The 14,446-nt window shown below is 37.3% G+C and overlaps 1 protein-coding gene across 12 annotated transcripts in view; it reads left to right on the top strand.

Annotated features, from left to right (window-relative positions):
* The window catches only part of EMSY (EMSY transcriptional repressor, BRCA2 interacting), a 105,922-nt gene extending 92,399 nt beyond the window's left edge, over positions 1–13,523 (top strand). For 6 of the 12 annotated variants that reach the window (XM_038005446.2, XM_008020199.3, XM_008020200.3 and 3 more), the window contains 5 exons: positions 288–329; positions 2,858–3,057; positions 4,930–5,493; positions 6,462–6,962; positions 10,574–13,523. In XM_038005446.2, coding sequence (XP_037861374.1) covers positions 288–329; positions 2,858–3,057; positions 4,930–5,493; positions 6,462–6,962; positions 10,574–10,768 — 1,502 coding nt within the window. In that variant the 3' untranslated portion in view covers positions 10,769–13,523. The remainder of the gene's footprint in view (positions 1–287; positions 330–2,857; positions 3,058–4,929; positions 5,494–6,461; positions 6,963–10,573) is intronic. The other 6 variants (XM_008020203.3, XM_008020207.3, XM_008020204.3 and 3 more) reach the window with 2 other exon arrangements.
* The last annotated feature ends 923 nt before the right edge of the window (positions 13,524–14,446 follow it).

A 14,446-nucleotide genomic window follows, 5' to 3' on the forward strand; every position in this document is an offset into this window, starting at 1 on the left:
GAGAACATATAGTTACAGATATTTGAAGGACATAAATACCAAAGAGAAAAGGAATTCTTTGGCATCATTTTAGGAGATAATATTATTAAGACTAATGGATTAAAATTGCCAAAGGGGAAAATCCAGGTAAGATATGGAAAGCCATCTAGAGTTATTTAGCAGAAAACTAATTAAAGCAGAGGCCAGTATTCTGGGGAACTTAATGTTAACCTCTGGGGGTAGACTAGATTATTGCATGGTGAACGGATGAAAAGACCTATGATTTCTTCCCTTACTTATCCTTTCAGAACGCACTGATGAGGGGACAGAGGTTGCTTTTCCCCTTCTAGGTAAGTGGTGTGCATCCATTTGTAGTATCACTGAAGGTAAAAGATGATTGTTTTGGGGGGAACCACTTAAATGGATGCGCTCTACTCTCATCTGGTAGAGGAAAGGTAAGCTCCACTTAGTGAAAGGAAGAGAGATTTTTCTTTTGTAGAATAGTGGAATTCTTTCTCAGAAATGAGCATTTTGACAGTGGAAAAGAGTTCTTTAAAATAATAAAAATGACTGTTTTATGATGTTTATATGGCCCAGTTAAGGTCACTTCAGCTATTTTCCAAGTGTTTATTCTGTGACCTTCTTCCATAATCTCCACCCATGATACCCACAGCCATATTGAGCATTTGTTTGAATTAAAAGCCAGCTGCTCTGCTTGACCTGCCCTTTGTATCATTCTGCAGTGGGTACTAGTTCTCTCTAACTTTCCTGAACTCTGGAGAATTACCATGAAGTAATTTATAGTTGAAGGAGAATTATTTTTAAATAGACTTAGTTGATCTTTTTAAAATCCATTTCACTTCTTAATAAAAAAAATGCTTAATATAATAATTATGAAGATTAGTATGGGTGGTAGAAGTGTTCCATATAATCTGATAATTTCATCTGAAATATATTATTTATTTTCACATGTCATTCATTTCTGATGCTTTCATTTAAAAACTATTAATTTGCTTAATTTTAATATTATAATTTGTTTTTTCTACTCAGTCATATTGTAAATTACTTCAGTCATTGTTGTTTTAATGTAAACCTTGACTGTCTTTTTTTCGGTTCGGTTGAGTACATGTGGAAGATTTTGTTAACTCACATAATTTAACATGTGCATACAAAGCATACTGTGAAATACTGTAAGATAGTACAGTACATTTATAAAAGAATACTGGTAATGCTGCTTATACTCTCAAATCATATGTAGATATATGTATAGCAACAATAGAAACACTGTATTTGTGAATATAGATAGAATGTGTCATAAAAAATAAATAAAGCCTATTTATATTTCACTGGATAGTTTCAAAGTTAGTCCTTATAATACATAAATGGCATTTTTACATTGATTTCCATAGTGATCATCTTACTCTTGAACACCCCACTATGACTTTTCTAAGCAGGAAACAAGTGCTATTTGAAATTATAGATCGGGGTATATGAATATTAGAATCTTGGATTATTGAGTTTCAATAATCCTAAAATCCTTAGCTAATTTACAGATTTATTTTTATCTGTTTCTAATTCAAAGGGTTAGTTTCCCAGTAATCATATGCATTTTTAAAGCTCTGTGGACTGTGTAAAAAGTTGAAGTTGAGGCCGAGTATAGTGGCTCATGCCTGTAATCTCAGCACTTTGGGAGGCTGAGGTGGGCGGATCACTTGAGGCCAGGATTTCAAGACCAGCCTGGCCGTAATGGCAAAACCCTGACTCTACTAAAAAGTACAAAAATTAGCCTGGTGTGGTGGTGCACACGTGTAGTCTCAGCTACTCAGGAGGCTGGAGGCATGAAAATAGCTTGAAACTGGGAGGTGGAGGTTGCAGTGAACAGAGATTGTGCTATTGCACTCCAGCCTGGGTAACAGAGCAAGACTGAGTCTCAAAAATAAATAAATAAATAAATAAAAATTTGAAGCTGAAGCTGGTAAAATTTGATAGATTGGTTACTTCATGGGACCTTTGTAGCAATAGAATAAGAAGCAGGGATGTTTTCTATACTGCTTGCTTATCCATTTGTGCCAGGTGAGCTAAATTTGAGATGATAGAACAGATTTTTCTATTCTTTTGTTAACTCTTTATATTTGTTTAGTACTTTATAGTTTAAGGACAGTTTTTCAATGTGTTACTTCATTTGGTCCTCTTCTAGATAGAAACAGCAAGCTTTTATTATCCCATTAAAAGAAAATCAATCAAACAAAACAAAACCTCAAGTTTTAGAGGCTAATAGAGGATGAGTGACCTCTTCAAATTCACTTGGCTCTTTGGTGGTAGAATAGAACAGGATCCAAGTGTGATTCTTGATTCAGTTTATTTTCTGCAGTATCACCCAGATCTTTAGATTTTTAGGAACTGTAAGGTTGTGAGACAGAATCACTTAATACAAAGGAGTGAATGCTACTAATGTTTTTATTGCATGTAGAACTGAGACCAAGAGATTAAAGAACTTGTATTGCCTTACTTTCCTTAAAGATATTATTTTGGGATTACAGAAATTGATTACTGCTTTGTTACCTTAATGGGATGAAAGTCATTGGAGAAAGTGAGTACAGCTCACAGGAGGATGCAGCTTTAAGGGGTTTGTTCCTCCTTTGTGATAAGAGTTTTCACAGTGCTTCCATATACATTTCTCATCTCATCCTTATAATAGCTCTGTTATTCCCATTTTGCAGATGAGGAAACAGTCTCAGAGAAGATAAGAGACTTTCTTAGAGTCACACAGCTCATAGATGGGCAGACTGTGGTCTTCTGCCTCCTAGTTCACAATACTACACTTTGTTTCTGTGATACAAGCTCACAGACATTTGTTTAAAATGACTACTGGTTACAGATGCTGTGGTGATTTCTGGAGAAATATCATCACCTCCTCTATTTTCAGTCAGCCATCGCTCCCAGCCCCAACAGCCTTCCCAGCCCCAGCGGACCCTGCTCCAGCATGTGGCTCAGTCACAGACCGCAACACAGACTTCGGTGGTGGTGAAGTCCATCCCAGCATCTTCCCCTGGGGCAATCACCCACATTATGCAGCAGGTTGTATCTCTTCTTTTTCTTCCTATTTTCTGTAACTCCCCATGCTTGAAATAAGATTCAATGTCATCTTGTATTTTAGGAGGAGAAATAATTGAAATGTAGAGTGTTTGTGTAATTCTTTTTTAAGAAATGAGTAAAAGAAATTAAGAGTCTTAACATCAGAAAATAATTCTGAAACAGTATTCTTAAATCTGTGAATTCTTACCGTTTCAAAAAGGTGAGAATATCTAGATGAATCTAATGACATCAGAATCGGTCACTGTTTTTGTGTATTTTACTGTAGAAGAATGTACCATCGAGGTAAATAAGATTTTCAAATGAAATAACATTTGGCTTGTTTAGCTGTTTGCTGCTGGGTTTGTGTTTTTGTTTTGTTTTGTTTTTGCTTTTATAATGAATCCTCATAGTAACATTATGAATAAATAGGAAAATAAATACTTTTTTTTTTAACTATACGTGATCAATTACAGAGGAAGAGATGCAACAGAAAGTTGAGAATATAAATCTAATGTAAAACAGGACATCTGGTATTAAGGGTAATGGGGAAAAGGAAAAATATGTTGATAGGTTGAATTTGTGTCAGATACTGTGCTTTGAGCTTTAAGTATATTAACTTGTTTGATTCTTACTATGATCTTGCAAGGCGGGTGTATTATCCTTTTACAAGTGAGGAAACTTATGCTCTCTTCAGTAAGAAAGTAAGAAACTTGCTCCAGGTGGCAGAGCCAGGATTTAAACCCAAAGTGAACTGCCTCTGTTAAATAGTTATATTATGGATATCAGATTAAAGCATGACTTATCATTAGTAGTCACATAAGTCACCGTCACTCACATGATGATGAATCTAACTGTAGGCAAACTACTTGAAAGAAAGGCAACAAGGAATGTTGAATTGAAAGCCTGTGTGTGCAAAGTCATTATGATATAGGGGAGAGTCACAATTGAATCTCAAAATTTTGTAGTTTAGGACTTAAGTGTAGCATATGATAAGGCACTAGGGAGGATGGGGATAGGGTGGATCTTGCTATGTCTCTGAGGGAAGCCAATTGGCTGGAGATATTGTTGGGCGGCAGGTATCAGCCTGGAGTCCGGCCCTCACCTGGCGGCTTCTGACATTGACCTTTCTCCAGACACCTAGAGAGGTCTGGCAGGCTGGCCCTAACCATGTCACTCAAGATGATGCCTCCTCACAACACTTAGCACTGACACTGGGCATGCTACCCTTCTACTGACAGGAATGATCTTGTCCCCTCCTCAGTCTCATTCCCTCCTGGGAGCCAGGGCTCTGGGATCTGAGGAAAGGGGCAAGGAATGCTAGTTGAGAGGTGCTTCATGCAGACCTTGGTGAAGCCTGAAGAATGATCTCCACCCATGCAGGGGGCTCTCTGTGGGGACTGGGACAGGCTTGGGTCTCAGACAATCTCCCTGACTTTCCAGACAGCACTGGACCTACATACAGCCACGGTGGGCTTCTCTAAACCTTAGCTTTTCTCCGGACCTCACAGCTTGGTTGCCGCTTTTAGACAGGTTAACATCATGAATAGGCCGGATGGCTGTTTCCTGAGCCAGGGAGCCTTTCTCTTCTTTTTCCGTGTTAGGCTGTGCTTGCAGGGCCATCTTATTCTTCTAATCTGTAAGTTCTGGACCCTCTAAGACTTTTCTGATAGTACTAAGTAGACCAGTTTTCGAAGTACTACGTCTGAGAGTTGAAATTGCAAGTTTCAATCGAAAGCTCCTTGAGGTTTCTTGGCCTTTCTAGGTTTTTCTGAAAATTTTTGAGTGAATCTCATAAGTCTTTTTCAGTTAAGAGGAAAATGTAGCAATGTAGATGTTTTTCTTATTTCATTCTTACTTTGTGCCTTTTTTACTTAGGCATTAAGCAGTCACACTGCTTTTACCAAACACAGCGAGGAACTTGGAACTGAGGAGGGCGAGGTTGAAGAGATGGACACTTTAGACCCTCAGACAGGTCTGTTTTACCGATCTGCCCTGACTCAGTCACAGTCAGCTAAACAGCAGAAACTTAGCCAGCCCCCGCTGGAACAGACTCAGCTGCAAGTGAAAACTCTGCAGTGCTTCCAGACTAAACAGAAGCAGACCATCCACCTGCAGGCAGACCAGCTCCAGCACAAACTCCCGCAAATGCCCCAGCTTTCCATCAGGCATCAAAAAGTCACCCCTCTCCAGCAAGAACAAGCACAGCCCAAGCCAGATGTACAGCACACACAGCATCCCATGGTGGCCAAAGACAGGCAGCTTCCTACCTTAATGGCACAGCCCCCGCAAACTGTAGTACAGGTGCTTGCAGTGAAAACCACGCAGCAGCTCCCTAAACTGCAGCAGGCTCCGAACCAACCAAAAATCTACGTGCAACCCCAAACCCCCCAGAGCCAAATGTCGCTCCCAGCTTCGTCAGAGAAACAGACGGCAAGCCAGGTAACGGAATATTGATAGCATGCAAAGTTAAACTTCTCTGTTCACGGAAAAAAAAAAAAATGAGAACGTCACGACCCTATCATGATATCAGTGCTTTCTCCTGGCAAGAGGAAACCTCATTACGCTGGTATTACTTTGCCCCATCAGAAGGTTGACATTAGGGAAGAAATGCACGCATTATTATGTAGGAAGAAAAAAAAGCATAGCACTCAGAACTTGATTTTCCAGGCAGTTTTTATTGAAATCACTTCAGCATTGACCAACAGTGCATAGAAGCGATATCCCTAAATTATTTTTATTTTTTGGTATAAAATATTTATTTCCATGCCTGCAAACTCTGATTTCTGTGGTAACAATGCTAAGTAAACTGCAGTTTTTAAAAGAACTTCCTTGAACATCTTTCTTTGTAGCTTATATCATAGCCATCTAGTTAAATTTATTTTTTAGATTTATCTTCTAGATTACAGAGGAATTATTGGTGGATAATTGAAAGCGAAATTATATTAGCAAAACCAGTGGCGCTGGAGTGATGTATATGTATGTATATATTATAAATATATGTACATAGGATATGTTTGTTTACATGTATTTTGAAGCAAAAGATTGGAAAAATCTTTCTATTTTAAAAAGCAGAAGATTATATGAAATAATTTGAGCCAGGTTGAAGGTGTACTGTTTAGGGCTGTAAATCCCAAAGGAAAACTAGGCTGCTGAGACTATTTTTTTCTTTACTGCTATAAACCTTGGCTGGCTGAACAAAGGTTCTTTCAACCCCTCCTCTTTCTCTAGGTTTTATAAAAGTAACCAGATTCTTCCTATCCAGCCCTCTTTTTTTAAAACAGCAAGCTTCAAAACTGTCTTCCTAGTATAGCACACAAATGTTTCTTTTGCCATATTGTCTGGGGTGTTTGATTAGATTTTCTCAAAGAGATGTAGCTGTAACACACACAACCCCAATTTATTTTCAGGTGGAGCAGCCAATTATAACCCAAGGATCCTCTGTTACAAAGATAACTTTTGAGGGGCGCCAGCCTCCCACAGTTACAAAGATAACTGGTGGCAGTTCTGTGCCTAAGCTGACATCACCAGTTACAAGCATATCTCCCATTCAGGCCTCTGAGAAGACAGCAGTGTCTGACATTTTGAAAATGTCTTTGATGGAAGCTCAGATTGATACAAATGTAGAACATATGATAGTGGATCCCCCAAAGAAGGCTCTTGCCACTAGCATGCTCACTGGTGAAGCAGGATCATTACCCTCCACCCACATGGTGGTGGCAGGGATGGCGAATTCCACTCCCCAGCAACAGAAATGTAGAGAGTCCTGTTCAAGTCCATCCACTGTTGGCTCTTCCCTAACGACAAGGAAAATTGATGCACCAGCAGTGCCTGCGACAGGCCAGTTCATGCGTATTCAGAATGTAGGCCAAAAGAAAGCTGAAGAGAGTCCAGCAGAAATTATCATCCAGGTAAGAATTGGAAGGAAAATGAGAAATCTTGGGCATCTTGGGGGTTGTGGGTTTGTTTGATATGCTTTTGACTTGTCACAGGAAGAGTTAAGCCAAGACAGCAAGAAGACATAGATATTATCTTTGAGATGGTGTTTGACAAATTTGGTTTAACACCTGTTACAAAAATACAAATTTATTTATTTTCTGGAAGAGAATCAGAAAATTGATGGACATTGTCACCCAGCATACTGTAAAGGCAATAAAGGGCCCATGTGTCAGTTTGATTTTGTAAGATACAAGCTATACTTGCCAATGTGTTCACTCATTAAGTCAACCCGGAAGATAGGAAGTTCCTGGGTTCAAATTTTGTATTCCTCAATTTTTGCCCAAAAAATTCTGGAATGTAACTGGATTGCACTTCTATTGCTGGTTAATTTGGGGGACCTTTTTCTTGGAAAAACAGTTCTTGTTCTTGATCCAAATTTATGACTCAGGACAATCAAACCTCAACTGCAGTGTCTGGAGAGACATGTTCTAAGGGGATATTTCTAAATAATGTTTATATTTAATTTGGGACTAACCATGAACTTTACTGTTTAATTCAATCATTGTTATTAAAAAATCTTGTTTGGTTACTCTCATGTCTTGGTAAATACAGGCTAATTAACACAATAGAATTATTCATTGATAATAGATGGTATCTCACATTTCCTTGATTCTAAAAATCATCTCTTGTCATGCATAATAGATCAAGACTAAAGAATCACTGAGTCCAGGCTACCCCTTAGAAATTGTGTTTTAGCTCCCTCTCTCCTTGCAAGGTATCAGGTTGTTTTCTTGACGTTTGTCATTCTTTGCTAAACAGATGTAGAACTTGGAAGGTATCAGAATAGCACATTTTAGTTAATTGAGAATTTGGATTTATTGAAATGTAAGTAGACTAGGATTTACCATCAATTCAATATGGTAAACTTTCTCTTTGCCATGGTCCCAAGCTATGGGAGAATGCAAATTGACCAATGTTAAACCAGTTAAGATAGAATTAAGTATAGAGGAAGTGCTTAAAGGCAAGTAGAAATGGCCATTGAATTATTACAATAATTTGCGTTTCCCTTTGTAAAAAGAAATGTAAATGAAGTAAATATTTCCTAACAAAAGGATTTGTGATTTTTTGTATTTTCCCCTGAAGAAGTAAGGTGTGGTGGAAAAGGAATGGTTTTCTGGCTTGCCATTCATTGTATGATTTTGGGCAAGGCTACTTAACGTCCTTTTGCCTTGGATTTCTCATCAGTAAAATGGGAATCAGTAATGCCTACTTTACAGGATTGATACAAGGATTACACAAAATCAAGCACCTAGCACAGTACGTGGCTCATGGTAGTTGTCTAACAGATGGTAACTATTACTGTTTTTACCAAAATTATCATGCCTACTGGGGGCTTAGATTCCTATATTCACTAAATTAAAAATCATTTTGAACAGCTTATTTGGGAATTATTTTTCTGCACTTTATAAACAGGAGTGAAAATGTAATTTGCTTCATGTATCAAGGATGATAGTTAATGGATAGGTTCTTTACAGAATTCACAGCCAGCTTTTAGCATGTCCCATGTGCCAGGTGTGCTATGTCAGAGGTAAGGACAGCAGAGTGATTAACAACCCAACTTTTGGAGTCAGAGATCCCTAAATGTGATTTCTACCTGTACCTATTATGTAACAGTACTGTGGGTTTGGGCAACTGAACTGACCTGTATATCTCTGTTTCTTTACCTATGAAGTGGAAACATTAACATCTACTTCACAGGGTTGTTTTCGGATTAAGTGAGAAAATATATATAAAGCACCTGGTCAAGTGTCTGTGTAGAGCAATGCTCCATAAAAATAGCTCCTATTATTGTACTCATCATTAATATATTGTTAGAGCATTTTCAGGTCTTATTAGTTATGTTTAGCTTTGATCTGAAGTATTGATTTGCTGAGTCCTGTAAAGTGCTTTGATTCTAGAAGAATGCTCTATAAAAATTTAATGTGTTTGATATTAAATACTTTGAAAAGCATTGCTCTTTGTGGACAGTATGTATTTTTTATTCATTGGTTGGTTCATTCATTTATTTGTTTATTCCACATGTATATTTAACTACTGTGTTCCAGGCACAGTGCTAAGTGCTGAGAATAGGGAAGTAAACAAGATGTATCTTCTATTATAAAGAAGTCTATATATGTAGAATTCATAGACTTTTAGAACTGCAAGGATCTTCACAGTGTATCCTCCAAATATCTTATTTTACACAAGATGAATGTAGGGCTCAAAGAAGTAGAGTGACTTACTCAGAGGCCCACATCAAGCCAGAGACAGAGCTGAACTAAAATCCAGGCCTCTTGACCTTGTCTAATAGTCTTACACAATTATCAGGTATGTGGAAGAAAGGAGCAGAAACAAACAAACAGAACTTTATGACTCCAGAATCAATGCGTAGGCATCTTGCATTATTTTCTTGATAGTGTAATTTATATCTTTCCCCAGTAAAGGGTTATTTTGGTCAGGTATATTTGCAAAGTGCTGATATTCAACTTTGCTCTGGAGATTTTAATGTTAAAAATGTATATTTATTCATCAAATGTTTATTGAGCCTCTGCTGTGTGCCAGGCCTTGTTCAAAGCTCTGGGCATCTAGCAATGAGTAAGATAGTCAAGATCTGTGCTCTGTCCACGTTCTCCTGGAGCTTACATTTTAAGAGTAAAAAACAATTTAACAGAAGATGAATGCAATGAACAAAAATGTGACAGAATGTAATAGATATGGGGGTGGGATGAACCCACTACTTTTGGGTTGGTGGTCATGGAAGGAAAGCTTTTCCAAGCATTTGAACCAAGTTGCAGAGCCAACCATGCCATGATTTGGAGGAAGAATATTCCAGGAAGAGGGGAAGGACTAGTACAAATGCACTAAGGTACGAGTGAGTTTGGCATGAAACTGGTAGCCATGGTAAGGTGTTTGGTTGTATAGCGACTACAATAGGAAACAATTTTAGAGTTTGAAACAAGAGTATGACATGAACTGATAAACCTTTTTAAAGGATGTCTAATATGGAGGAAAAAGAATCTGACAAGGCAGTATACCTATGATACCTACTTACACAGAGGGCTACAGCAAGTGTTCTGCTGGTACTCGTCTTGCAGATAATAAAGGGAAAAATTAGGCTACATTTACATTTGCTTAATAATCAAATGAAAGCTTCATTCAAAGTTCTCCTCTTGAATTAGGCAATAGATTTCAGCCTCTTTGTTAGAAGAGGCACCATAAAGGAGTGCAAAGATTGCTTTCAGTTGTACAAGATTTGGATTTGAATCTTGGCATTAACCAACTGTGTGACTTTGGTTAAGTCACCTACCCTCTCAGTTTCCTCATTTGTAAATGGGAATAATAATGTCATTATAGTGTTGTCACAGGGATTAAGTAGAATATGATGTGTGAAAGCACCTTGCACAGTGCCTGGCATGTAGTAGTTGTGCAGTTGTCCAATAAATGTCAGTTTTCTTTTCTTTTTTTTTTTTTCCTTGGTGTTGTTGAGGAAGTTATTCTGTTACCTTTTCTTACCATGAAGATTCTCCTGTGTCTTCTCTTCCAGGCCATTCCTCAGTATGCTATTCCTTGTCACTCCAGCTCCAATGTGGTGGTGGAGCCCAGTGGGCTTCTTGAGCTAAACAACTTCACCAGTCAACAGCTGGATGATGAGGAGACAGCAATGGAGCAGGACATAGACAGTAGCACAGAGGATGGAACTGAACCCAGCCCTTCTCAGAGCTCTGCTGAACGGTCCTAGTGTTTGGACACAATAGTGCACTTTAAAACCTGCTTGGTTACCAAGTGTCCAGGGAAACCCTTGTATTTTGATGACTAAAAAGAGCACTTTGCCTGTACTTAGGCTGTGGACCCTAAAGCAGCAGTGTTTCAACAAGATATTGCTGCAGGAGCAGCATTTTAAAACAAGATAAAACTCACAGGGGAATGTACTTTTTTAAAAAAAAAATGAAAAAGAAAAAAAAAAGCTGCACATTTACAGTGACTTAAGACCTGGTCTTCTTTCTCTGTTGGATCATGGCCGGTGAAAAAGTTTTGTCTTACAGTGGAAAGAGACTTCCTGTGAATGTTTCTCAACTGGTTTCTACTGAGCAAAATACCATCTAAAAGGAGTATGTGAATAGTTGTATTTTGAAATGATGTGTCACGAAAAGTTTTTTAAAAACTTGTATGTTTTTGCAAATCCCTGGAAGTGTTGAATTGGTTAAAATTTTACATTTGCTCAGTTCATAATTAGTTTATAAACACCTAGAATAATACTGGCATTAAAGAATCCTTCTTGGATGGTAGAAATCAGATCCCTAACCAGTGGGAAGTACTTTTTGGGTGGCTTGTGCATTCTCATCAGTTGTGTGCTAATTTATTGTATTGTTCCTTTGTGCTCTAAGCAGCACACTTGCCTTCTATTTATTTAAGTGTAAACATTTCAAAGCAGGCCGTACTCCTTCTGACAAATTTCTTGTAAACCAGGATTGCCTACGCTTTCCACTGTCGTCTGTCCCCACTTTCCCTCTTCCTTTAAGAAAACGTACTAAGAAATGTTTCATTGTGAAGCAGAGGAAAAGAAACATTTTCAGACCTAAAGGAAATGTTCGGTCATGTTAAGAAAACAAATTCTTCATTCATATGATGCTTTCTTAACGTTGAAATTGCACATTCACATTGGACTGAGACTTTGAAAATAACTTTTACATACTTTTGTTTAAGCCCCTTTGAAATGTGTAAAAAGTTCATTTACAGTTCTAAATGTAATGTTTTTAAGCATTCTACCTTTTTAGGACACAGTTTGTTGAAGCAATATGTTTTGGTCTTGTGATCACTGTCTGTCACAAGTAGAGTGAAAGGGGTAAGGGGGTGGGAGGGTAAGAGTTTTGACAAGTTGTGGCAAAGGAAACTATACTTTTCATTTTTTAAAATGTAAATAGAAAAGTTTTTAACGGTTTTATATAGATTTCACTATAAATAAGCATTTTAAGACTGACAAATGTTGAATTGTACATACATTTATCAGCATAACTGCCCAGTTTTTTTGGTGCTGAAGTACTGTAAGTAGAATTCATCAACAGTCTCCTAATTTTTGCATCTACATCTGGGGGGAAAAAAAGCTGTGATACTGTAGTTAATAAATTCCCACTAGAGTGACACTCAAGATTTAAACACAAGCATTCATAAGATGCACTGATCTCTGGTGGTTGTCACTAGTTCTGCTAGGTGATAATGATTTACCCATAGATGGAGCTGTTGGATATTATTTTATTGTACAAATTCATGTTTAAAAACCTTTGTGACTGTTTCTAGTTAAGTAATTTTTTAACCTTTCTTGGGTCATAGACTTCTTTGGTAAACTATGAACTCTCACCAAAAAGATACACATGCAACATGTTAAATACATGTTAGACTTTGCATACAATTTTAGGGGCTCATGGGCCTCTAAGCCTATCCATGTATTCCAGGTTAAGCCCTCTGTTATGGTCAATCCATTACTTACAGATGTAAGTTTTTATAAAATAAAGTATCTTTTAAATATTCATGGATCAAGTAACAAGAGCAAACTTGAATAAAGTTATGTTCTACATATTTTGGCAGCATAGCATACCTGTGTCCCTTGAGAATTTAGCCTTCATATGTTTCTGCAATTGGAATGGCAAATAAAACTGCCATCGTCTACATTTAAAAAAAAAATTACAAATACTAAGAAATTATCAAGTGAGATTTGAAATTTTTCTTTTAAAGGTGCTAAATCGAAATAGAGCATGCATTCATTTATTTATTCAACAAATATTAATTGAGCATCTTCTGTATGACAGCATTCCGTGCACTGGGGATACCATAGTGAACAAACAGGAAATCCTATCCTTATGAAGTTTATAAACAGGGCTTCCTGCTGATGAGATGGATACGAGGAATGAAGATAGGAGAAAATAAGAATAATACTTAGGTTTTTTTAGTAAGTGGATAGATGATGATGCCATATATGGATTTTCAGACATCCCTTTACTGAAAGTCTTAGCATTATATCTATTAGTATTCCATGTTTAAGTACATAATTTAAAAGTAATTTAAAGTCATCTCTTTGAAGAATGTTAACAAATTACAATGCAAATGCTACAGAATTTTTAGAATCCTAACAACTATTAGGCAGTGATAAGAAAAATCCATTTGGTTTAAAGTAAACTTTAATAAGTGCCTGGTATTGCAGATGCAGTTTATGGTGAACTTAGAGGATTAAAAACAAAAGGGGGCTTCATTGAAATATCCACATGCCATAAACTCACCCATTTAAAGTATACTGTTTAATGGTTTTAGTATATTCACAGAGTTGGGCAACCGATTACCGCAATCAATTTGAGAACATTTTCATTAATCACAAAAGAAATCCTGAACTGAAACCACCACCACCATCACTCCAGCCCTGGGTGACCACTCATCTACTTTCTGCCTCTTATGGATGTGCCGTAAGAAATGTGGACATTTCGTATAAATGAGATTATATACTATGTGGTCTTTTGTGACTTCTTTCACTTAGCATATTTTCAAGGTTCATCCATGTTGTAGAATGTGTCAGTACTACATTTCTTTTTCTGGCCATTCCATTGTGTGACATATATCACATTTTGTTTATCTATTTATCAGTTGATGGATATTTGCATTGTTTACACTTTTGGGCTATTATGAATAATGCTGCTATGAACATTAGTGTACAAGTTTTACGTATTTTCAGTTCTTATGGCTATATACCTAGGAGTGAAATTGCTGGGTCATACAGTGACTGTTTAACCTTCTGTGCAGGCGCCAGACTCTTTTCCACAGGGACTGCATATCAGCAGTCTATGAGAGTTTCAGTTTCTCCACAACCTTGCCAACACTTGCTACTATTTGTCTTTTTATTATAGTCATCCTCATATATGAATTGTAAAGTGGTACCCCATTGTGGTTCTAATTTCCATTCCTCTGATGGCTAATAGTGAGCATCTTCATGTGCATGCTGGCCGTTCATATATCTTTGGAGAAATACCTATTCAGCTTCCTTGCCCATTTTCCAATTATCTTCTTTTTTCTCATTTTAAATTGAGAATTTTTGAAGTACAGGAAATACTACTAGTCTTAGGAGAAAGGTAATGTTTATCACCCTTAAAATCCTGGGTTAGGTTCTAGTTCTTCCTCTCTGATGTAACAAATTACTTAGCAGTATTAAAACAGTATAGCTTCATAATTGAAAACTTGCTTTTAATTACATTTCTTTGTGAGGTTCTCACAATAGCCTGCTGAGGCAGGAGACTTAGTACAGAGGAAGTAGTAGTCAGGTAGTCTGGATTTGACCCTTAGGCTCTTCTGTGTATTGATCATGTGAATTTTAGCAAGTCACATTTCCTCTCCGAGTCAGTTTCTCCATAATAAAAGTATTTCTAACCCCATGGGA

This window comes from Chlorocebus sabaeus, chromosome 1, assembly GCF_047675955.1.
Source record: "Chlorocebus sabaeus isolate Y175 chromosome 1, mChlSab1.0.hap1, whole genome shotgun sequence".
NCBI lineage: Eukaryota > Metazoa > Chordata > Mammalia > Primates > Cercopithecidae > Chlorocebus > Chlorocebus sabaeus.